This window comes from Epargyreus clarus, unplaced genomic scaffold (assembly GCF_041222505.1).
Source record: "Epargyreus clarus isolate Ecla_fem2 unplaced genomic scaffold, WU_Ecla_fem_2.2 ptg000035l, whole genome shotgun sequence".
In the NCBI taxonomy this organism is placed as follows: Eukaryota; Metazoa; Arthropoda; class Insecta; order Lepidoptera; family Hesperiidae; genus Epargyreus; species Epargyreus clarus.
Window position 1 is genome coordinate 419,241 of NW_027332240.1, and position 25,812 is coordinate 445,052.

The following is a 25,812-nucleotide window of genomic DNA, read 5'->3' on the forward strand; positions in this document are numbered from 1 at the left end:
GTAAGTATATTGACCAAGTGCGGATTGATAGCCTTCCCACACCCCGCAACCTTTTTTTAAAGAACTCTCAGGCTGTCCTAACTATTCTTACTTTACTGTTTGAGCTGAGGACAATTTTTTTATTGCTCTGAATTATATAAGAGACTTTTGACCAGCTAGATGAGAGGTCTAGCTTCGATAAAGCATTACTGCTAGAAATATTTCATTAATTTCTTGATGAGCGGTAATTTTTTTATCGCTGAAACTTATCCGTTCATGGTCAGACAACCTCGTAACTTGCGTAGGTACAAATTGTTCAAGGTTTCTAAGGTTCATCGATTACCATTGAAAGAAATGTAATTTATTTTTCCTGAAAATTGGATTACAGGAAAATCGGCAGCGATTCAATTGAAATGTAAAGAAAAATAATATGGGCAAACGAATATTTTTCGCACAACATATAAAGTACAAAGTGTGTAATTCCTTTTGAAGATTTTCGTGTTACATTTGGTGTGAAATATATTTTAAGGTATGAAGGACGCTACCAAGGTACACACTAATAACTTTTTTTCCAGGTGAAATGTTAAGCATTTTTTTATAGTACTCGTATAGGAGTAGTAGATGAGAATGCAGTCCACCTGATCGTAAGTGGCTACTGCCGCCCAAGGACTTCTGTAACCAACCCCAGATAAGATATAATTCCTACCTGAGGTTGGCACAGATGCGCCGCTGCCCCTGAAGATTAAGCTGGAACGCCTCGGAAAAGTATGTCTCCCTTACCACACCCGTCAAACCAGAACACAGCAGCGCTTAACACTGCTGTTATAAGCAGAAATAAGTGTTGCGGTGGTGCCGCTGGAGTCAAACCACAAAGTGTTCTACCACCTTCTATTTATTACTTACTCTTAAAGACAATAGACTCTTCAAATGTACCAATTTGTATGGATACATACAATGATAGGCTCGCTATATATAACGTAAATATTTTATACGGAAGCAATAAGCAAAGTGGTCTATAAAAGAAAAGCCTCAAAGGTTGTCCTCTGATGTTACACGTATTCACTGTTAAGGTAGCGTCATATTAAACACGAGTTTTGAAATATATGTGATTTTTGAAAAAATGCTAATTTATATAGCATCAAAAATTATTTAGTTTGTGAATAAGATGTCTTAAAATTATTAGAGATGGCCCAGTTGCCGAAATTCGAACTTAGTGATAATTTTTTTTTTAATAATACCACTTAAGGTCGTCTATGGCTACCGAAAAAAAGAAAGGAAAAAGGGTTTAGAAAAGATATACTTCATTATTTCTTTAATAAATAAGTTATTAATGAAATGTCAGAAATATGTTGTCTATATCTTGCTGGGATCCATCAAAGATAAAAAAGTACCTCTGGGTGTCGTGCAGTAGGTACCGGTGCCGTATCGTGTCGTGCCGTGTCGTGTCGTGTCGTGTCGTCTTATTGAACAAGAGCTCATAACTTAACCTTGTCATTATAAAACGGAAGTAGGTGAAGATTTTTATAACACACTTTCACAAAAATTTGGAGAACCGCATACAACTAGAAAACCTATGCATGTGTGAAAACCTCGTTATAAATAACAGAGGAATACTATAACATTAATTATATCCAGTGTACATATTTCAAAAACATGACAAAAGAGACATATTGAAATATGGGTCGCCGGAACTGACGTTGTAATAACATACATTTAATGAATATATTTAAATTAAAAGGAAGTGCAGTACTCACATAAATTTCATTATTATATTTGTTGAATGGAATTGTGGAAAATTGAGTTGGCATATTATTATTCTCGTGGAGATATCATGGAGTCAAAATATCTCAAGTATTTCATTATTCTCGTGGAATTATCGTATCCGTCAAAATGTCAAAAAGTTCGATTTCCTCAGAATACGATGAATTTATCTGCTCTAAGACCGTTGCGATTCAAAGAACTATCTTACGTTTGGTACTATCTATATAATATCGGCTATAAGTATTTTTATTATGTGGAAGTATTGTCGATGCGATATTGTTGTGTCGTAAAAATTATATCGAACATCGTATCAGTTATTCGAAAAAGATTGTCGGCGTGGAACCTCCGAAGTTTAGATATTATTGGAATCGATATTTTAAAGCCTTCGTTATAAATACATAGACCACATAGAGTTATTTGCAGATATCCTTAAACAGCAAAAACCACACACCATCACGTTTGTTACTTGAAATTGATAAAAAAGTTCTCATTCTCTTGAAGGTCTATGACAAACAGGGGAACTCTAAAGGTGGTAGAGCCCTTTGTGGTTCGACTCCGGTGGCACCACCGCCACACCTATTTCTACGTCATAACAGCAGTGTTAAGCGCTGCTGTGTTCTGGTTTGAAAGGTGTGGTAAGGGAGACATAGTTTTCCGAGGCGTTCCAGCTTAGTCTTCATGGGTAGCGGCGCATCTATGGCCGACCTTAGGTAGGAATAACTAATCCTATCTGGGGTTGATTACAGATGTCCATGGGCGGCAGTACATCAGGTGGACTGCATGTTCGTCTGCTACTCCTATATTATATAAAAAAAATAGGGGACTGATGTAAAATGTATAGTGTGGCTCAACCTTTACAAATCTGGGGCTCAATCAATTTGAGTGCAATTTGTTCGCCGTATAAGCCTTGTTGGCCCGATAATTGAGTTTGATGATACCCATCATATTATATTGTATGGAAACCAAATTGCTATATTTAGTTGCAAGGAACAATGTTACTTATTTGTTTTTATTCAGCTATGAATTTATTTAGTAAGTAGTAGCAATAAACTATTTTATAACAAATGTATTAAAGATGAGTCACAATTCATAATTTAAATGATTATCTGATACATTATCATGAAAAGAAGTTAATTTATTCAATAGTTAGTCAAGTCATCGGTCATTTGAATTATTATTATACGAAAATTGCTATTGAAATTAAGCCAATCCAACGTATATGGCAAATGTCAAAACGGTCTGACCAAGGTTTTGGGTTCCCAAACACTTCTATATCTGAATGATGAAATTATTCTTCCGTCTAAGTAACCTACAAGCCTTTGTGGCCATGATAACAATAGGGAACTTAACATGGGCATAAGTGGCGTCTATATCATTGTTACTTCCTTGCCAGCAGGTGGTGGTCATGGGCAGCAGCACCACGTCGGACAAGACCATCAACACCAGCACCGACTCCGCTGCCACCGCCATCACCTCAGTCACCGGCACCGATGACTCCATGGATGCAGACTGCGAGCCCCCCGAACCGCCTCCCCAACCCCCCAGCCTCATAGACGCCGACCCCCCAAACCACAACCCCCCAAGCACCGCACCCCCTCACTATCATCGACCACAAAACAGCTGTGAATTCGATACCCCAGCTTATGCCATCCCCCAATCAGCCACCGATGTTATGGACTCCCCTCGACCCGGGCCAGCGCGATTCGTCTTTGATGTACCCCTCCCAGACCCCAAAGCTGAAGAACCCAGACCAAAGAAACTAGAGAAACCGAGGAACAAGACCCAAGTCAACCAAACTAGCGGACCATCTACATCGATACAAATTCCCTACGACCCTAAAATCGAAACGCCCAAGAGTCCAAAAGGAAGCCAGACGAAATACGAGACCCATTTCAAGTTTGAACCAGATCCGGTGAAGAGGAGAGGGAGTGAGCCAAGGACGAAGAATAAGCAGAAGGAGAAGGAGTATTACAAGGATGACGTGGCGAAGCTGAGGAGACAGTTGGAGGGCACGGAAGTGTTCACGACGGCTGCCACAAGACGACGTTCTTCGGCACATCAGCATTCTGTGCCACCGCCGTCTTCTAGAAGACAATCTACTGGTGAGATATAAATATTTTTCTTTTTACGTGAATATGCAGTGTGTATGATGTACGAGCAGTTTATCTAATGGTAAGTTACTGCAGACAAAGCTAAATAAAAGTAGTCGCAGATTTGCTACCGTTAGAGAATATCTTACTTTTTATTTCTTTCCATATCTTTAAATGCGGCTAGTTTTGAGGCCATTTAAGAGAATTCTGTAAAAATTAAATTGAATGATAGTTTTTTTTTATTCTGGTCTTCCTATCGGTTTACAATGCAGAGATTTCAGGTTAAATCCCCAATTATACGGTCGCTAATTTTAGATACTTGACCCTACCTAAGTCTGAAAACTCTAAAATAGTTCTTTAAGTCTAGAAGCCTATTTCTATACTCGTTTTTATTATTTTTAGCTGCCCAAGTCCACGTAACGGCCAACCCACTCGACACAGCATCATCAATGCCAGCTGGCCGCACCACCATCGTGGTCCAGCAGCCCTCGCTCTCCCTGGACTATGGGGGGTGCTCCACCATCCTGGTCCGTGATGGGGAAGACGGCAGACGCAAGAGCAGAGTCTGCAGCGACCACATCCAGCAGCTTCTGGACGTGACCAGTCAGTTCACGTCAGAAGACCTACATGAGTTTGATAAGAGGTTAGTTTATTATTTGGTAATATTGGTATTAAGATTCCATTAAGTCTGAGGTCATGTGAAAGCCTTATCAAGGCCTTATCACGTCTATCAATACAAAATAGTCTCTCCCTATAAATCTTTATAAAATCTTTTTTATATGCTACTACCTACAACAGGGAGCCCTATTACTCAGGTTACGCGGTACAATCCTATTCTAGGTCGGTATAGGTGAAGGTATGGATTAGTGACCAACATGTTTCGGAGAATTTCAAATCATCCAAAAATCCTATGATAAAAAGAGTCCTTTAGGGAGCATAGCTATAGAGCTACATATGGATTAAGGTCTTAGTAGTAAGATTTGTTGAATAAAGGAGTTCTGTACTGAAAGCCTCCCAGAGGCAAAGACGTATTTTCATGTACCGAATTTCCCATACTTCTGACATCAGAGGCTTGTTAACGACTGCTATACAATAATAACAACCTGCATCAACAACTTAACGTGCCACTCACGATCACCCATCTAACTGTTGACAGCAACAACAGTAATATGAGGCTATCGGCTGCGGTGTTCTCAAGTCCCGAAACTGTGCATTAATGTTCTATACAGATAAAAAACAATAAATTTCTACAGGTAACATTAAATAACAGGTTTTTGTATTTCGTTCAATCCAATAACAACTCTGCAGATAAGATTTAAAAAGCCAAAGTTATGTAGAATTAACGTCACAACAAACACTCTTTTGTCAGATATTCATCTTGAAAACAATTCTGCCACTCATTATCTGGAGGTCCTAGAGGGTCTCCGGGAAAGCGGAGGAAATAAAAATAAAATTAGTTGTGACGTAAATGCGTTTCCGAGACATTCGCCGCTTAATCTGAAGTAAATCGCGTCGAAAAAATTTAAGAGCCAGAGGAATTAGGAGTACAGAAATGTATTTGTTTTGTCCATTTCCTTGTGAAATATTTTTACTTTCTTATTGTCTAATTGTGCTTGTTCTTGGGTTAATGTTTTTACTCAAAAGCTGAGGTTAATGTTTTCGAATTCTTTCCAAATGGCTTGACAGATTTGAGAGGGATGGATACGTCTAATGTGTAGTATTGATATTAACTTTATTTTAAAGCTGCCATGTTTTTTTGTTTTTGGTCTCTGGTATATGGTCTAATTTTACATATTGTTTTGAGTAGATATTTTTAAAGTCAGTCTCTCCGTGGTTTGTCTGCGGCGTCTAAACTTATTTCTGTCTTTTAGCTATTTCTGTTTCTGACTATGCAGTGAGAAGCTACTGTGTTCTGACTTAGCAGTGGGAAGCTTTCGATATAAATCTTATAATGCAGAGATACTTGCCCAAGATGTCTTATTTAGTCTTGATCTCTGTCATGTCATGCCAGCCATGTCATGTCATGCAGCCTCATGTGGGATTCAAATGCTACTCTGAGCTTTTTTTTTGAAAGCAAAGGATCTTCCAAAGGTACCCAAGCTTAAGAGCCACGCCCAGAATATGGTTCAAGTCGCAACCGAAGTCCCGCCAGGAAGACATTAAAATTACAAGCTAGATGACTGTTTTTCATTTGGGCACTATTATTTTAGAAAACACTATATGTGTATATTGTTCGCAAAAATGTATTTTAATGAATACACACTCATCACATATTACAAAAGCTTGCAAAATGGAAACACAACACGCCCAGTAATTGTTTCTGCATCAAAGCGAACGTTTTCAGTATTAATTAACAGTTTTCGAGAGTTTTTCCCACTTTTAATTGGCATTTTGCAGCTGTAACATGGCCTGCAAAGCTTTTGTCAATTGATTCCATACTTTTAACTGTATGTCATCAACCTGTTACTAACTGAGAGGGTTTAAGGGTTTGAAGGTGGTAGAACCCTCTGTGGTTCGACTTCGGCGGCACCACCGCCACACCTATTTCTAACTAATAACAGCAGTGTTAGGCACCATACTTTTTCGAGGCGTTCCAGCTTAGTCCTCAGGGGTAGCGGCGCGTCTGTGGCCGACCTCAGATAGGAATATATAATCCATGGACATTTGTATTTAACACCTAAGCGTTGATTACAAATGTCCACGGACAGCAGTAGCCATTTACCATCATGCTCGTCTGCTGCTCCTATATTATAAAAAGCCGGACTGCATGCTCCTACTACATTATTAAAAAAGGCAACTTTGGCAATCTCCCGCCGGGCTAGGTGATTGTGCCCGGGGGCGGCCGTGCTCCGACAGTCTCAGTTCGGAGCCTTTATATATGCAAGATGTTTAGAAAACTTCGATAGCGCGATTCAGCAGCGCCATCTCTTCACGAGTACAAAGTCGCTACAGAAACCATATAAAAGAAATACAAATATTTTTGAAACAAAACGTGTTATTAAGTCGTTATTCAACTTGTAATAGAACTTGGCCGGTTTCCGCGATACGATCTCGGGGCATGCTAACAAAACGTACTGTTTGTTTGTTTATCACGCTATTTCGACCACTTGTTTCATTGTTAATGGTGTATTAGTATTTATGGGAAGTGGTTGATGTGTTTTATTAGTAACAATTGTTTTTACGTTGTGGTGCTAAAATTTAAGTAGTAGTAGTTTTAGTTTGTGGTTAATGGTGCTAAAATAGACCAACACTCTCAATTCCTTCATGCTTTTTTCGAACGAAATTCAGAGGATTCCCTACATCTTCTACTTTCCTTTCCTTTCTTCTCTGAGGCAGCTCTGTTTTTTTATAATATAGGAGTAGCAGACGAGCTTGCAGTCCACCTGATGGTAAGTGGCTACTGCCGCCCATGGACATCTGTAATCAACCCCAGATAGCATTAGATATTCCTATCTGTCGTCGGCCACAGACGCCCCGCTACTCCTGAAGATTAAGCTGGAACGTCTCGGAAATGTATGTCTCCCTTACCACACCCTTCAAAACGGAACACAGCAGCGCCTAACACTGCTGTTATGAGGCAGAAATAGGTGTGGCGGTGGTGACGCCGGAGTCGAACCACAAAGGGTTCTACCACCTTCCGTCATAGGTAGATAACCTACTTAAGTCTCTCTCTGTATCTTGCTTTCTTTCTTTGTGTTTCTTTCTTTGTGTGTTCCTTTTATTAACGTCATTTTATTTTCCGATTTCTACTTAGAAAACCTTAGATATTAATTTGATTTTGATGCCCATATGATATGATGATAGACCTCGAGCGTCCACCATATTTAAATTAGAGTGACGTCACTGAGCAAACCAATCAAACGTGTATGGAAAATTTCAACTCAATCGATCGTGGTAATCAAACTACAAATAATTCTACAACATTAAAATACTACGTCCAAAACATTTAACCAACAAAGTTGTCAACAAACGAACTTAACAACAACAATTAGGTCTCCGATATCAAAATACGTGATAGGATCTAAAAGCGAAACGATTCGGTATTAATACTTTACAATCGCGTGTGAGGTGATACGATCGGTTAAGCAAGTTGCGACTGCCACAGGTGTTGCTGTGAGCGTAATGTGCTTTTGATTGTAGTGGTATGAAAAAGTGAAATATTAAAATTAGGAGTGATTTTCGAGCGGTGGTGGTAATAGACTTATATGAGTTTTCTAAGTTAGGTAACCAAGCATTTAAAATTGAGAATGGTTTTGGAGTTGTGAGGCAAGAAATATTTACATGAGGTTGTCTAACGTAGGTAAGCAAGCAGACAGTGCTTCGCAAAACAGACATACAGACAGACAAAGATCTCAAATCCTCAAATGGTAAAGGTGTTGTGTCACAGATTAATAAATAGTTATGGCTGTGTTCTGTTTGTAAGGTGTGGTAAGAGAGGCATACTTCCGTAACATTGCAGCTTAGTCCTCCGGGGTAGTGCCGCTGTAGCCGACCCCAGGAAGGAATCCATAAACAGCAGTAGCCACTTACAATCAGATTACTTGCATGCTTGTCGCCAATTCATGTATTATAAAAAAATAAAAATGCAAAAGATAGGCGTGTCAGCGTATTTTTCGCTATGGAACCACAAATAATTCAAACTTACGCTCTACATCTAATACATTTTAACCGACAAAGCTGTCAACAAACGAGATTAATTTTTCGGATATCAAAAATACGTGATAGGATCTAAAAGCGAAACGATTCGGTATTAATACTTTACAATCGCGTGTGAGGTGATACGATCGGTTAAGCAAGTAGCGACTGCCACAGCTGTTGATGTGAGCCTAATGCGCTTTTGATTGTAGTGGTATGAAAAAGTGAAATATTAAAATTAGAAGTGGTTTTCGAGAGTTGGTGGTAATACACTTATATGAGTTTTCTAAGTCAGGTAACCAAGCATTTAAAATTGAGAATGGTTTTGGAGTTGTGAGCTGAGAAATATTTACATGAGGTTGTCTAACGTAGGTAAGCAAGCAAACAATGCTTCGCAAAACAAGCACACAGACAGACAGAGATCTTAAATCATCCTCAAATGGTAAAGGTGCTGTGTTCTGTTTGAAGTGTGTGAGAAGAGAACATACTTTTCCGAGACATTGCAGCTTAGTCCTCTGGGGTAGTGACGCATCTGTGGTCGATCTCAGGTGGGAATCAAATGTAGGCTGGGGTTGATTACAGACACCAGCCACTTATCATCAGATGTACCGCATGCTCGTCTGCTACTTATAGATACATATGTTATAAAAAATAAACTTAAAAACAAAAAAATAGTCGTGGCAACTAATTTATAGATATTCGAACAACAAATAATTCTAACACATTAAAAAGTACGTCCAAAACATTTAACCAACAAAGCTGTCAACAAACGAATTTAACAACAACAATTAGGTCTCCGATATCAAAAATACGTGATAGGATCTAAAAGCGAAACGATTCGGTATTAATACTTTACAATCGCGTGTGAGGTGATACGATCGGTTAAGCAAGTAGCGACTGCCACAGGTGTTGCTGTGAGCGTAATGTGCTTTTGATTGTGGTGGTATGAAAAAGTGAAATATTAAAATTAGGAGTGGTTATCGAGCGGTGGTGGTAATACACTTATATGAGTTTTCTAAGTTAGGTAACCAAGCATTTAAAATTGAGAATGGTTTTGGAGTTGTGAGGCAAGAAATATTTACATGAGGTTGTCTCACGTAGGTAAGCAAGCAGACATTGCTTCGCAAAACAGACATACAGACAGACAGAGATCTCAAATCCTCAAATGGTAAAGGTGAAGTGTCACAGATTTATAAATAGTTATGGCTGTGTTCTGTTTGTAAGGTGTGGTAAGAGAGGCATACTTCCGTAACATTGCAGCTTAGTCCTCCGGGGTAGTGCCGCAGCTGTAGCCGACCTCAGGAAGAAATCCATAAACAGCAGTAGCCACTTACAATCAGATTACTTGCATGCTTGTCGCCAATTCATCTATTATAAAAAAAATAAAAATGCAAAAAATAGGTGTGTCAGCGTATTTTTCGCTATGGAACCACAAATAATTCAAACTTACGCTCTACATCTAATACATTTTAACCGACAAAGCTGTCAACAAACGAGATTAATTTTTCGGATATCAAAAATACGTGATAGGATCTAAAAGCGATTCGGTATTAATACTTTACAATCGCGTGTGAGGTGATAGGATCTGTTAACCAAGTAGCGACTGCCACAGGTGTTGCTGTGAGCGTAATGTGCTTTTGATTGTAGTGGTATGGGTCACGATATTTTCAGAAATATTGAAATTGGGAATAGTTTTGGAAGTTGTGACGCGAAAGATATTTACATGAGGCTTTCTTACTTAAATATTTAAGCAGGCACTACAGCCAAAGACAGTCACACAGACAGGCAGAGACTCAAATCATCCTCTAGTGGTGAATCTTCTTTTCAATATGTGTTGTGTCCTTGATACTATTTTGACACTTAGTCTCACTGTTAGGAAAGGATCTCCCCCTAGTGTAAAAAGAGTAAGGCTACAGTCCACCACGTTGGCCAGCTGCGACTTGGTAGTTCTTGCGCCGTTTCTTCTCGATAGCGAAACACCTTCCGAAGCGGTGGTAGTTTGTTGACTTTCAAAAAGTATTCACATCAATCAATTTTGAATAAATGAGTTTTGAATTTGAATTTAGAATACGCACACCTTTGACAATTTTTTCAATTTTATTTAAAGTTCTCTAAGGTATGTAGGTTTCCTCCCAATGTTGTCATTCATCGTTTCTAATATGCACATTACTTTGAAAATGAAAAATCTGAAGATTCAAACCTCGGACACCTCGAGTGAGAGGTCGAATTTCGACCACTAGGATATCACTGCCCGTTTCTCTTATACTTGAAGTCAATCACAAATACGTTGCTACTACTGAGAAAGTTTCTTTTTTCGACAATGTGTTTGTTATTAACTTTAAATAGGCCCAATTTAATAAATTCATTCAATGTTGATAGATAATTAAAACTAATTTTAATAATTTTATAGCAACCAAAGTATCAATTCCATTATTTTCCCAGTTTATTCTGATAACAATGGAGTAGCCATTTCCGAGAATTTCTGAGAAAATAAAACTCGGTCGGTGTGACAAAGGGCTATTAGCTGATAACAGATCATTATCGAGAGCTTTACGATGAAAGATTCTGTAAAGGGCTTTTGAGTTCATAAAGAAATATATATGCCAATAAACAAGTGAATTAAATTGACTTTTTGATACTTGTAACTGGTAGAAGTTATTAATTTGATATCCAATTTTTTTTATAATACAGTTCCATATGACCTTGTAGTCCACCTGATGGTAAGTGGATACTGCCGCCCATGGCTATCTATAATCCCAGATAAAATTAGGTTCCTATCTGAGGTTAGCCACAGATGCATTGCTACCCTTGAGGACTAAGTTGGAACGCCTCGGATAAGTTTATCTCCCTTCCCACACAAAATAAATAAACAACGGTTTCCACACTTAAAGCTACTTATTAGGAGTTTCCATTTCCGGGGCATCATGAACACATACAACGACAAATACACAATCAACCAGACCCAGAATAGATTAAAATAGGCCGGAAATCGAACCCAGAACTCACTGCATATCTGACATGTTGACCGTTCCGCCACACAGTTGTCACTCTTTAAACCAGCGTTTCCCAGCCTTTTTCAGTCCACGGACCCTTAGGAAATCAAACACAGTTTTCACGGACCCCCTTAATAAAATAAACAGCAAAAAGAAACGGATTAGATATTTTATATATTTTAATTATTACAGATACAAAAAAACAAATACAGAAGGTAATTATAACTGTTTGTTATGAAAAATATGAAAAAAAAATAATGTGAAGGTTGGTGTTGCTTTTTTGCAACTAAATCAGGGATATTCAGGTTGATGTTGCTACCAAGCTGTAATCTCAAATCGGAGTCTACTTGTAATCTGTTTCTGTATTTGTTTTTTGTATAAACAAGAGTAGAGAATGCCTTCTCACATAGGTATCTGGTTGAAAAAAGCAGTAAAGCGGCCCTTTTTCATTAATGAACAATTTATGTATGGTCCAGAGATGACACCGCGGACCCCCAAACATATAATCGCGGACCCCCAGGGGTCCGCGGACCACAGGTTGGGACACGCGGCTTTAAACCTAACACGCCGAACACAAACACACAAGCTCTAAAAACTGCTGTTCTCGGCAGCAAGAGGTATGGCGGTGGTGACTCTGAAACCTTCATCCATCTTCACCCAAAAAAACAATTATTTTCGGTCATTTGACAAAAACTATTCTTGTCATTGTTATACCCAAGGTTCAGGTACGAATGAAGAGGATGGCGTTCATCACGGTGGCATTCCAATTCTAGTCCAAAATGTAGCGGTGTCTATTTCGCTAAGCCGCTTTCGTCAGGTACGGGATTAAAGCCTCGTCCAACGGGAGGCGATTTGGAAATTGGGTAAAATGAGCCTATTTTATACGTAAGCGTATTTTGAATTCAATTCAAAATGCCAATTTATGGCATATTTTGGAAATAATATGGAATTTTGTATTTAGTAAATAGTGCTTTCGCATTTATGTTTAAAAACGTTAATGAATAATATCAATTATTTTCATTCTGATTTATTTGAAAATCTCTTTTTTTTGTTAATTTAGTTAATCTGAGAAACCAAAATGAAATATAAGACCTTGATTATTATTTCATTTGGCTAATCGCTCAAATTTTTTCTCCTCTCGTGAGGACACCCTTCATGGGTGGGTAATCCCTGATGGGTGTGATTAAATCGATTAGACGGATCTTTTTTAAATATTTCTGCATATAGTTACGTAAGAATTCTATACAAAAACTTAGTAAACAATACTTATAAAGAAACTGTTATTACCAACCCATTACCCTTGCTAGGTGGGGCTAAAGCCCTAAGACTAAAGTACGAGTATTATAATGATTCCATTGTTTCCACTAATGGCATGTAAAGCTTAGCCCATCACGCTAATCGATTGGTAACTTCACACATATTACTAACTAGTTGTTGCCCGCGGCTTCGCCCGCCCTTTAAAGAAAATAATATGACTATACTAATATATACTAACATACATAAAACTGAAAATTTGTACCTTCATTGGAATAAAAGTGGCGCCATCTGGCGAAAATTGGTCGTACCAACTCTGAAACCTTTGTGGGCTCATGGAAAACAACTTTGCTAAAGATCATCACTTGATCAAATGCATAGTTTACGATTCAATCTGAGTAACGATTAAAATAATCGACTTTTTGGTCTAAAAGATCGATTATCCGATTAATCGATCTTAGATCATCATCCCTAGTTCCCGTGGGATTTGCGGAATAAAAACTATCCTATGTTCTTTCTCGGGTCTCAGACTATCTTTTTACAAAATTTCATTAAAATCGATTCAGTGGTTTAGGCGTGAAGAAGAGACATACATCAGACATACAGATAGAGTTACTTTCAGATTTATAATATTAGTGAGGATTCTCACTCGAAATAAAAATTTCTCAGAATTGAAACACAAAAAAATATTAAATCCGCTTTTGCTCAAACCGCGATCATTTAACCACGCCCTTACCCCAAGGGATTACCGAAAGCGTGTAATGGCACGGTAATTGTGCCATCCCTCGGTGACAAGTTGTTTGTGAGTTATTGATGACATGGACCCATACGTGGGTATGAAACAATAGGCTCCGTAGACCCTTCAGAATAGGGCTTTAGTACATTAAGGTTAGTTCTACCGTGAGGCAGTTTTTGCGTTTCGGACGAAAGATATACATAATTTATGCCTATCAAAGATCGGATAGTATCTGAAATACCTTTCAAAACAGAACACACCAGCGCTTAACACCGTTATTAGCCAAAAATTGGTGTGGCGGTTATGCCTCCTAAGTGAAAAAATATAGGGTCCTACGACCCTACAAAAATGTAGGGCGTTGGTCAAATACATGTATAAGAATATTACTTAAAGAAATTAAATTTGTATCTCAGCGTTTTTTTTCAGCTTAAGTACTAATCGAAAAATCCGCTCGAAATCGCGAACAAATCTAGTATATGCATATTATATGAGCGGCATTATTAAGCTACATGACGCTCTGAACCTTTATCGCCGGATTATCTTGACGCTCGTTAATGGCATATAAATTATCCTACAGTGTCGAGAATATGTAATTGGCATACAACACGATACGTGAGAACAAAAATAATTTATCAAACCTAGATAAGTCTACCTACATGAGGGTAGCTATAGATACGTTGCTACCCCTAAGAACTAAGTTGTAACGCCCCGAATAAATATGTCTCCCTTACCACACCCTTCAATACAGACCACAGTAGCATTTAACACTGCTGTTACTCGGCAGAAATAGGTGTGGCGGTGGTGCCTCCTAAGTCGATCAACAAAAGGTTCTACGACCTACAAAAATGTAGGGCGTTGATCAAAGACATGTCAAGAACTTAAAAAAACTTTAAATTAATATACTAACTTTTTTCATATTGGTTTTTATGCAATGTTTTAACTGCTTACTACGGACTTAACAGAAAGTTCGCGCGAAATCGCGAACAAATTTAGCATATGCATATTGTATGGAGCGACATGACGCTCTGAAGCTTTATCGCCGGATTATCTTGACGCTCGTTAATGGCATGTAAATTATACTAGTGTCGTGAATATGTAATTGGTATGCAAGCGTGGATGCGTGGAGGATTATGAATTTAATTTTCATTAGGCAATTAGTTGAACGAGAGTGACTTGTATATTAGCAGCAACATTATTATACATAGGAAGACAAATTAAATTAAGGTATTATTTACACAATAGGTACAAGGGCTAGATCTGAAGGGGGTTTTGTTTTTCGTATCTTATATGTTTGTAATTTTTATTACGTCGGCTCTTTCAAAAGGGTGAATTTTTGCAGTTGGTGTTTTGTAATATAGAAATAGCAATGATGCAATCTACCGGATAGTATCTAAGGCTACTACCAACTGCAGCCATCCATAATCAACTCCAGATAAAAATTGACTACCTGAGGTCAGCTACAGATTCGTTGCTACCCCTAAGGATTAAGTTAGAGCGGATAAATATGTCTACTTAATCATACCCTTCAAACCAGAACACAGCCGCGCGTAACACCGCTGTTATTAGCTAGAAATAGGTGTAGCGATGATGTCTCCTGAGATGATCAACTTCAGTACGTACGCGAGTCAAAAAATAGGACATGGATTATTAGCTCGAAAAACATTACCATCCGCAAGTAAAAACTAGGTTACAGCTAAAGTTTCCGAAGGTTTCCGTGGTCGCTCGATAACCCAAAACCTGGTACACTTAACCCTCGCAATCTTGCACTAAACAAGTTAATGGGTTTTAACAGGGCTATCACTCCAATTCGACCTATTTTTTACATGATGGGTGAGGCCTGTGTGGCATATCTTGTACTGTGTTAAAGTCCCAAAAAAAAATCAAAATCGATCAAGCGAAGATCAAGATTCTGAAGGTAGAACTCCTTGTGGTTCGACTCCGGCACTACCTATTTCTGCCTAATAACAACAGTGTTAAGCGCTGCTGTGTTCTGGTGTGAAGGGTCTGGTAACGGAGACATACTTTTCCAAGGCGTTCCAGCTTAGTCCTCAGGTGTAGCGGCGCATCTGTGGCCGACCTCAGGCAGGAATATCTAATCCTATCTGGGGTTGATTGCAGGTGTCCATAGTTATCACTCCATCTCAACCTATTTTTTACGTGATGGTTAAGACCTTATTATTATAATTCATGATGCACTATATAAGGTTATAGTGCATCATGAATGTGGGTATACTTTTCACCTATTTTTAATGTGATGAAAAATATACTACATAATTTCTTGTAGATTTCTTGTATTGAGTGAATCGATCAGGCTTCCTAAGTTTAGTTTGTATGTTTAACAGGCTCAAATTTAAATTTTCTTTTTCGTGGTGCAAACATTGGACAGGATATGCATTTTACGTACTATTCTGTAGTCTTCACTGGTCGTTTTTCATCGACTAATTCGTTTTTTGACTAATTCTTTATAGGGCGCGGTGCAGAAAAATACTGAATACAAATGCGAAAAGACAGTTTGTTACCGTCTGGTAGCAACCCTATACCGAAGGCCAGGGCAAATGGCTGTCAGTCAGAATGAGGTAAACGCTAAAATTAGAAGGTACATATCAATCTTCAATCTTTGATATATTTTCGGGATAGAAGTATAAGTAAGATTTCTTTATTTTTGCCCGACTACGTGACTACTTTTTGATTGAATGAATAATTGATGATTGGAGAGCTTTTCGAGGTTCGATTCAGATGTGTGTGATAGTAAAGTTAGGTTAATTAGTTCTGTGTTGTACTTTGTAGGGTATGGCAATAATACGTGTTCTCACTTTGTTATAACTTTTTTAAGTCTTACTATACCCCTGTCTCTCTACTTCCTACTACATCCGTCATATCGGAATACAGCAGCGCGTAACACTACCATTATCGGCGAAAAAAAATGAAGCGGTAGTGCCTTTAGGGTTAAACTACAAAGGGTTCTACCAACTTCAAACTTATTGTTTAGGGGTAACAACTCATTTGTGGATCATCTCATGTAGAATTTTAATACTATCCGAGGTTATCAGGTTATCATGTCCATGGACTGCTATGCATCACGTGGACAGCACGCTCATTTGCTGTCTACTTAAAGAGGTACTTAATATCCCTTTGTTCCAGATACGGCAGCCCACACCACTCCCGCTCCCAGTCAGTGAAGGCCGCGAGGTCCAGGACGGGAGAGAGGCAGCTCCTAGGCCTCCCACAGCAGCGCGCCAGGGTGGCCTCCATGCCCAACACTGGGGTGGAAGAAGAGTACTACCGACTTCGGCATTTCAGTATTACTGGTAAGACTAATAAATTGAGGATTCTCATAAGCATGGCGATGATACTTCAGTAGAACAGTACTAGTTTTAAGGCTGTAGCGACTACCCGCTACTCGTCAAGAGATGGCGTTGCACGTATTCTGAATCGCGCTATCAAAGTTTTCTCAACATCTTGCAGAAATACAAGCTCCGAGTTGAGAGTGACGGAGCACGGCCGCTCCCCGGGATGATCACCTAGCCCGGGAGATGTCACTTAGCCAAACGACCTTCTAGATTTATTATCCTCGTGTTGTAGATTGGTCACTGCGGTCCATAGACTTCTTACTCGTCCGAAAATAGGAAAGAAATCCTTTACCGCCGACATATTGCTGCCCTTGAAGGCAGTCATGGCATGGCAGGCAGGAACATCTCGTGTGTCTCTAACCTTATATCCTTCGAACTAGAAAACTCTTAAAACCATTTATTGCCGAACATCGTCAAAGTTTAAAGCTAGATTTTATGATCTGACACAAAGATTTTTTAATTTTCTATAAAATAATATCGCTGCAACGAAGATAGCATCACATTTTATAGTAACATTTCAGAAAGATAATAGTTATTTGAAGTCTTTTATGACAAAAGCCATTGAATTCCAATCAGTCTTAAGAGAATCGTGGAAAGCATAATTCTAAACTTTATTTTTATCTTTTGTTTAAAATTTAATTCCCTATTCAGTTTTTAGTTCTATTTCTAGTAACATTACTCAAATCGATTTAAAAATTAAATAATAATAATTAAAACATTAAAACTTATCATCAGGTGGACTGCATCATCATCATCATCATCATCAGCAACCCATTACTATCACTGCCAGTAGGTGGTGGACTGCATGCTCGTTCGTTACTCAAATATAATATGCTTCATCCACAGGCAAAGGTGTGGTGAACAGAGGTGACTCCCTCCGGTCAAGAAGATCTCGCTCCAACACCTCAGTGGCTTCCAGTGCCTCCAGCACCGAGGCTGTGACCAGAGCGTCTGCGCCTTGCTCCTTGGCTTCCTCCAGGTAAACTTCACGTGGTGAACTGGTCAAGTACCCTAGACTTTTTTTGTTTAAGAGGGAGAAACCTTCAAAAGGTACCCGACGACGTGGGAGCAACGATGGATACCTTTTGAAGGTTTTGTGTGATGTGGAATTCTTACCGTACTAAAATCCCCCCGTGGCCGTCCTCAACGCTTCTTGGAAGACTCCGGGCTATCCGTCGAAACACAACCGGAGTTCTTCCAATGCAATGCCCGATCAGACTCTGAGCTGGGGGAGCAGTTTTCGCTTCTCCCACACCATCTGGTGTTTACGATGGTACGTGACCACACATACCGATGTCCTTCCCGGGGTCGCTTGCTGATTCTAGCTCCTACTCTTGCCGCCCGCAACCCCGGATGCCCTCCCTTAATCATCTCTTACGACAAGTAGGGGATACCGTAGCCCTATTCTAGTCCTGAGACTACAGGGACAAAGTATCTTAGACCTAATAGATCAGGACCTTCACATTTTACAAGAAAGGTAGAAAATTGTAGATTCTTAGCAAGGAAACCTTTATTATAATCATTCAGTTATCTATTTGAATAATAATAATAATAAACGCTTTCTACACTCACAGCCCCACACTAGGATTCCCCGTGTCGTGGGACACACACATAGACAAATACACAAACACCCAGACCCAGAAACAGAAATCTAAATTCATCATTTAGATATCTGTCTGGCCGGGGATCGAACCCGGGACCCTTTGCACGTCAGACCGGTATGGTGGCCGCTCCGCCACGCAGGTCGTCGCGCGATTGTATTATTATTATAGGTTTTGTTGTTTGTAGTGGTACATATCTATGGTAATCAAGACACGAGGTATTGTGTGGAGTTACGAGCGTATAAAGCGACATTACTGTGTTTAATTAGGACTCTATATGAGCGACAATCAGGGACAGGCGCTAACGATAGCTGGCGACAGTCGTATAGCAAGTCTTCTAGGTTGCACAATAAGTCTTGTTAGGGTTCCGTACTCTAAGGGCAAGAACGGAACACTATTACAAAGACTGCGCTGTCTGTCCGTCTGTTCATCTGTCCGTCTGACACAAGGCTCTATCTCTTGAACCGTAATAGATAGACAAGACTTGAAATTTTTACAGAGTATGTATAATGGTTACCACTATAACGGCACAATAAATAAGTTGAAAATAAATAGGAGTCGGCACACAAGAAATCGCTATTTTTCACCATTATTCGCTTTATCTATTGAACCGTAATAGGTAAAAAAATTACAATGCATGAACTTCAATTGCTGCTATAATAATAAATACTAAATCGCTAGTACGAAACCTTCCGGGTGCGAGTTCGTGTTACACTTGGCCAAAATATTTTCTAATTTCCATTATATCAGTACCCTTACCAGGTTTTACGTTTCGACAAATATTTCAGTGTATTTATTTATTTAATACATACATAGGATTAAAACTGACATTACAGGTAACCCCAAGTCGTTAGTTTACCAAATTTCAAATTATAAAAACAATAATTCAATGTCATAATAACTATTAAATATATTATATGAGTATCGTAAAAAAAATCACCTAGAAATAATAAATTAATTCAATGCAATTATAATAACAATTCATTTATAACAATGTCAAACAAAAATAAAAATAAAATCAATACATAATTCCATGTAATATGACTGTTTTGGTATTTGTTTACGTATTGGCCCATATGATTTCGTAGTTCTGACACAATCCGCTAGGGTCGCTGATTGAAATTTGTATGGGCAAATACGTAAACAAATACCAAAACAGTCATATTTGTCGAAACGTAAAAACTCCTGGTAAGGGTTCAGGACAGTATAGGTATGCCGGTTTATAAATCTTGAGGACTTCTACAATATTTGAGAACAAGTAAAAACTTTCTACAAAATTTCAAAAAAATATTATGCTTTAATACATTAATGTAAATGTGTTTTCAAAAGTATGTGAAGTCTACCAATTCGCACTTGGCTAGTGCGGTGGACTATGGCGTAATCTTTCTCATTCTGAGAGGAGACCCGTGCCCAGCAGTGGGACAATAATGTGTTGATGATGATGATAGAATAGAATAAACTTTATTGCACACTTACAGTAGAATTTAACAGTAGTTATAATTAAGGTTAAAACAGTATGCAATAGGTGGCCTTATCGCTAAGCAGCGATCTCTTCCCGACCTATGCATGGAAAAGAGAAAAGAACAAATAAGGAAAGTAGGATAGGGTGTGCGAAGTAAGAAGTGGAGCAGACTACAAGGAATAGAATTACAGTAAACGATAATAACATAATAATAATGATAATACTAATGTAATAGAAGACGCCACTTTACCAAATGGTTAAGCTCTACATTAACGTTGGACGTATATGAACATTAATATCCGTTGACACATGTATAACAAAACCCCAGTAACTCAAATATTCAATGAATAATTCAGTAGTTAGTCCATCTTCAGCTGCCAATTAATAATTATGACTTGCAGCATGCGGCTCATTATAGTTGCAATAACATTCAATCTTATCATGAAATATGAATGTTACAAATACGTTTGAAGGTGGTAGTACCTTTTGTGGTTCGACTCCGGTGGCACCACCGCCACACCTATGTCTGCCTAATAACAGCAGTGTTAGGCGCTGCTGTGTTCCGTTTTGAAGGGTATGGTAAGGGAGACATACTTTTCCGAGGCGTTTCAGCTTAGTCCTCAGGGGTAGCGGCGCATCTGTGGCCGACCTCAGGTAGGAATATCTAATTCTATGTGGGGTTGATTACAGATGTCTATGGGCGGCAGGAGCCACTTACCATCAGGTGGACTGCATGCTCGTCTGCTACTTCTATATTATAAATAAAAAAAAATCATCATAATATAATATGTTTTATCAGAACTGTTTATCTAGCGTTATATTTTTAGTTTTATCAGATCTTCAGCTGTTTTACCTTTGTGTTTTTACTGAAAATTTAAGTTGATTTTGTTAAAATTGCAGTAGCAAATAAGCGTGTACACACAAACACACAAGCCTGATGCACGTACTAATCTGACTAGTCTAATCTAAATCTAGTATCTTTTTTAAAAGTCGCCCCTCGATTAAAAAATCTGTTGTTTAGATTAAACCATTAAACCTTCGTCTTTGGGTCACGAAAAAGTATATGAGAACTAAATTTAAAAAGTATATGAGAACTAAACAGACAGACGCACGACTGATCGTATAAGGGTTCCGTTTTTAGGATTCCGTACCCAAATGGTAAAAACGGAAGCTATTACTATTACTAAGCCTCCGCTGTCCGTCTGTTACAGGACTCTATCTGGAACCGAATATCACAATAGACACAGACACTTGAAATTTTCACAGAATATGTAAAATAGTGGCCGCTATAAAAAGAAAAAAATCTTCAAAATAAAAGGTAGTCGCCATACAAGAAAACGTTTTTTTTTCAGCGTTTTTCGCTGTAGGTATTGAACCGTAATCGATAGACAGTGTAAATTTTCACAATGAATGGCTATAATAACAAATACTAAAAATAAAAGAAAAACAAATGACAAAATGGTGGTACGGAAGCCTCCGTGTGCAAGTTCGACTTGCACTTAGCGAATTTTTGGTTCTTTTAAAATGTCAAAATATTTTTTACCTCTTGAAGCTTTTTCTTAAGGTTAATATAAAATTCGTGTAAATATTCACCAGGGATTCTTCAGCCGGCCTAAGCACCTACAGAGTGCTGGTGCTGGGCGGCCCAGGCGTGGGCAAGTCGAGCCTGGTGGGGCAGTTCATGACATCGGAGTATCTTCATGCATACGACACTAGTATTGGTAAGACTATACTCCAAAATACTGATATTCATCACCAGTTAAAGATCTATTAGAGTGTACAGTTGAATAGTTAAATTGACGTTTCCAAACCGTCGCCAACCGTAACTGTCGTAATGATACATGTTGGTCTAAGACTAGATTAAACAGTTACTTTTAAATCATTCACACACACACAATCTCATTGTAAATGTTGATTCAAACTTGTCGACATCGAATATGATGAGCCTAAGAACACACTTTCACGCCTGAAATCCCACCAAGTTGGCGACGTTGCCAAACCGTCGCCAAGCGTAAAAGTCGGTCTACTCATAATGTTACATGTTTTATATCGCTGGCAACGTAGCCATGGGCAGTAAGATAGATGCCTAAGTAAAATGAGACTCTTTGAGCTCTATCATCGAATCCACTTAGAAATAAAAACTACCTCCTTGTTGTAGATGATGAGTCTGGGGAAAGGTCGGTGTGCGTGCTACTGGCTGGTGAGGAGTCGGAGATCACCTTCTTGGATTCTCCACCAGATCACGTGGTCGTAAGTATCATATTCTTTAATTAGAGTTGGAGGAACTCTTGATTCAAGTATAGGCTGTATTATAAAGATGTCCGTTCATGTAATACTTTAGTAAAATAGGTTTTAGGCACATACAAACATGTTTTTTTTTTTTGGAAAATACAATTACATAAAATAATGTAGTAGAAATGTTTGATCAAATTATTAAAATGACCTATTTGTAGCAGTAAAGCAGTTCTTCATTTAGGAGGAAAGATGCGGAGACCTCTCTCTTACTCCTCAAAAGTGGAAACGCATCAGAGCGACTTCAGATCAAATATCTTTTCTTTAAGAAATTAGTTTCCGCTGTACATAAGAGGCAGTAACCACTTACTATCAGGTGGACTGCATGTCCACTGCACGGTTACTGCTGCTGCGTCTACTTTGCTACCGCAATCTTATAAAGTTCCAAAAATATATATATTCCACTTTTCACCAACTACAATCTATAATAACTCAAATAATCCCTCATAAATCCTAATTATGATTAAAAATGTCGACTATTTCTTTAATCTCCGACAGTTCACGGTAAATGAATTTTAATCGCCGTTCCATTAGTTCGATAACATTTAATTTGCTTCTGGCTGTAATTTACAGCCCTTCGTTAGCATTATATTTATCAACGGGTTTTAGAAATGCTTATTTATTCCGGTTTAAATTTCCTGAGGTAAAATGCCACTGAATTGGTTGCAAGGTATTTAATATGTTACCAATTAACCAATTAATTTTGTTAAGATAGATTAGTAAACATTACTCACTCGTAACAAGAAATTGTAACCACTGTCATCTATTTTCGTGTTTGAATAATATTAAAAAAATGTAGTTTTACATCATTTAAGAATGAAACGATATTTCTCCGCACTTTTTCTTAGATTTCGTCTCTGCACTACTAAACTGCGCATGTCGGCATTGTTCCGCATATATTACGGAGGCCCCTTTTAGTCGCCTCTTACGACAGGCAGGGGATACCGTAGCCCTATTAGATGGAAAGAAACCTGTAACACTTTCAAAATGCCCTTCAAAAATCTCAACGTTTGGCACCGTTTTCATCCTAACCTTGGATCCACACATCAGTCTAACCCTTACATCTTCCACAGGCAGAAGGCCACGCGCACGGGTACTGCGTGGTCTACTCCACAGCAGACCGCGCGAGCTTTGTGGAGGCGGAGAGACGGCTGCAGAGCCTCTGGGCGGCTGGCCACACCACCCGCAGAGCTGTCATCCTCGTTGGGAACAAAGCTGATCTGGCGAGGTCGAGATACGTCACTACTGATGGTAAGTACTAGTTAGAAGGAAAAAGAAAAAATAAGTTGCAAATGTGTGACGACGACGCGTGTGGCGGGGCGGTTACCATACCGTTCTGATGCGCAAAGGGTTCAGGGATCGACCCCCGGCCAGAGCAATATCTTAATGAAGTATTTGGATATCTCTTTAGAGTGTGAGTGTTTTTTATATTTGTCTTTGTGTTCCTGGTACCCACGACACAAGGAATCATAGTGTGGGGTTGTAATTTAGAAAGCGTCTGGTGGCTAAAACTCGTCATCACAATCGAAGGTGTTCGGATTCGAACCACATACATACCCAAGGTTCGAATACTAGTCACAAATTGCAATTTTTCGAATTGATTATCACTTGCTTTAATGGTGAAGGAAAATATCCTGTATAAACCTACACAACTGAGAGTCCTTTAAAAAAAGATCTCACAGTGTGAAGTCCAATTCGTACCAGCGTGGTGAATTTCATAATCTCGGATCTCTCAGAATTTGTGAGGCTTCATCTAAATCATGCTCATGTGAGGTCATCCTAAGCCTCACAAATTCTGAGAGATCCGTGTCCTGCAGTGGGTCAGTTTTGAAGTTTTAACCTTGGTAATTTATAGCCTTATTTAACCCTCTCTGAAAGAGCAGACCCGTGCCCAGCAGTGGGATAACAACTTAACGACGACTATCTAAACCTAATCATTGACTACATAACTTACTAACATTCGCACACATAAAGCTGGTAACGTGGGTATAATGTGATAACTTGTGACAAAAGGGCCTACTAATTTAATTGGGAACATATTGTGCTAAGTTTAATTTGATGGCGGTTAGGATGACATTGTTTATGTCTGGGTGTAGTGTAAACCCGAAGTTTAGAGTGGCATTGTTAGCAGTGATCGAGGATTATCAATCTCAGATAAGATTAGAATCCTATCTGAGGTCGACAGAGTCGTTGCTACCACTGACTAAGTTGGAATGTATCGGATAAGTATGTCTTCCTGACAACCTTCAAACTAAAATATAGTATAATAAACTAAAATATAGAATCGCTTAACATTGCTGTTGTTAGGTAGAAATAGGTGTGACGGTGGTGCCGTCGAAGTGGAACCACGAAGGGGTCTACCACCTTAAAACCTATTTATAATGTCGTAGTGGTAGTGCCGCTGCAGTTGAACAAATAAAGGTTCTACCCGCTTTGGAACTCTACAGATAAAATATTTTCTTCTCTAATATTTAATGAAATGAAACGAAATGAAACGAAACGAAACGAAACGAAACGAAACGAAACGAAACGAAACGAAACGAAACGAAACGAAACGAAACGAAACGAAACGAAACGAAACGAAACGAAACGAAACGAAACGAAACGAAACGAAACGAAACGAAACGAAACGAAACGAAACGAAACGAAACGAAACGAAACGAAACGAAACGAAACGAAACGAAACGAAACGAATCGAAACGAAACGAAACGAAACGAAACGAAACGAAACGAAACGAAACGATATGAAATGAAAATTATTTATTGCCAGAATGTAGTAATGGTAAATCGTGACAAATATAATATATTATTTAATTCAACTATCAAAATAGTGTGCAATTGTTCATAGACAATAATAATAATATTTGGGAACATAGTTGAGAATTTCTTCAAAAATAGAAGAAATAAATATTGAAAAGAAGCTTGCGTTTTCTCTTTCCCTATTAGGATAAAGTTGCAAATAAATTTTCTTTTAGAGCACTCATAATTCTACTTCATAATTATAAAGAGCTCCTGCACAATTTCATTCTTCTAGTCTTATCAGTTTATGCTCTGCAATGTCTCAACGAAAATTAGAATTTAATTTAATAATTGACCAAGTGCAAGTGGAACTCGCACACCGAGGGGTCCGTACTACCAACATTTTCATATTTTTTATTTTTAGTATTTGTTATTATAGCAGCCATTGGGCTAAATGCATTGTGAAAATGAGAACTGTCTAACCGCTCCTTTTTCGCTTTATCTATCGTGCCGATAAAGCGAAAACGGTTTATTCCGGAAATCCCCACCGACAAATCCCTACCAGTGGGGATTGTTATTTTTTTTGCCAAAAATCCCCACTAATAAAACTAAGTCAGCTTAGTGGGGATTTCTGGAAATAGAACTAACAATCCCCACCAGGTTTTATAGTTTCAAAATTAATAAAAAAATCGTTAATCGTTTAATTAGATCTTTAAGTAATCATGTCAATATTATAATCAACTTTTATTATAAACTAGATGACCCGGTGAACTTCGTACCACCTAATTATGAGTGACTATCTGTACCTCGTGGTTTCACTCGTGTAATTTATGTATTATGTCTATAAACTACTGGTAAATATTAGGAAATGGCCACAGGAGAACAGGAAAATAAAAAATACAATTAAATAAAATTCACTC

The 25,812-nt window shown here is 38.5% G+C and overlaps 1 protein-coding gene across 1 annotated transcript in view; it reads left to right on the forward strand.

The window, feature by feature from the left end:
• LOC140756362 (uncharacterized) overlaps positions 1–25,812 on the forward strand; it is a 141,873-nt gene that overhangs the window by 97,387 nt on the left and 18,674 nt on the right. Inside the window, exons 2-8 of the mRNA XM_073091831.1 lie at positions 3,137–3,842; positions 4,233–4,473; positions 16,590–16,756; positions 17,645–17,777; positions 21,458–21,582; positions 22,020–22,111; positions 23,227–23,404. Of these exons, the coding sequence (XP_072947932.1) occupies positions 3,137–3,842; positions 4,233–4,473; positions 16,590–16,756; positions 17,645–17,777; positions 21,458–21,582; positions 22,020–22,111; positions 23,227–23,404 (1,642 nt within the window). The remainder of the gene's footprint in view (positions 1–3,136; positions 3,843–4,232; positions 4,474–16,589; positions 16,757–17,644; positions 17,778–21,457; positions 21,583–22,019; positions 22,112–23,226; positions 23,405–25,812) is intronic.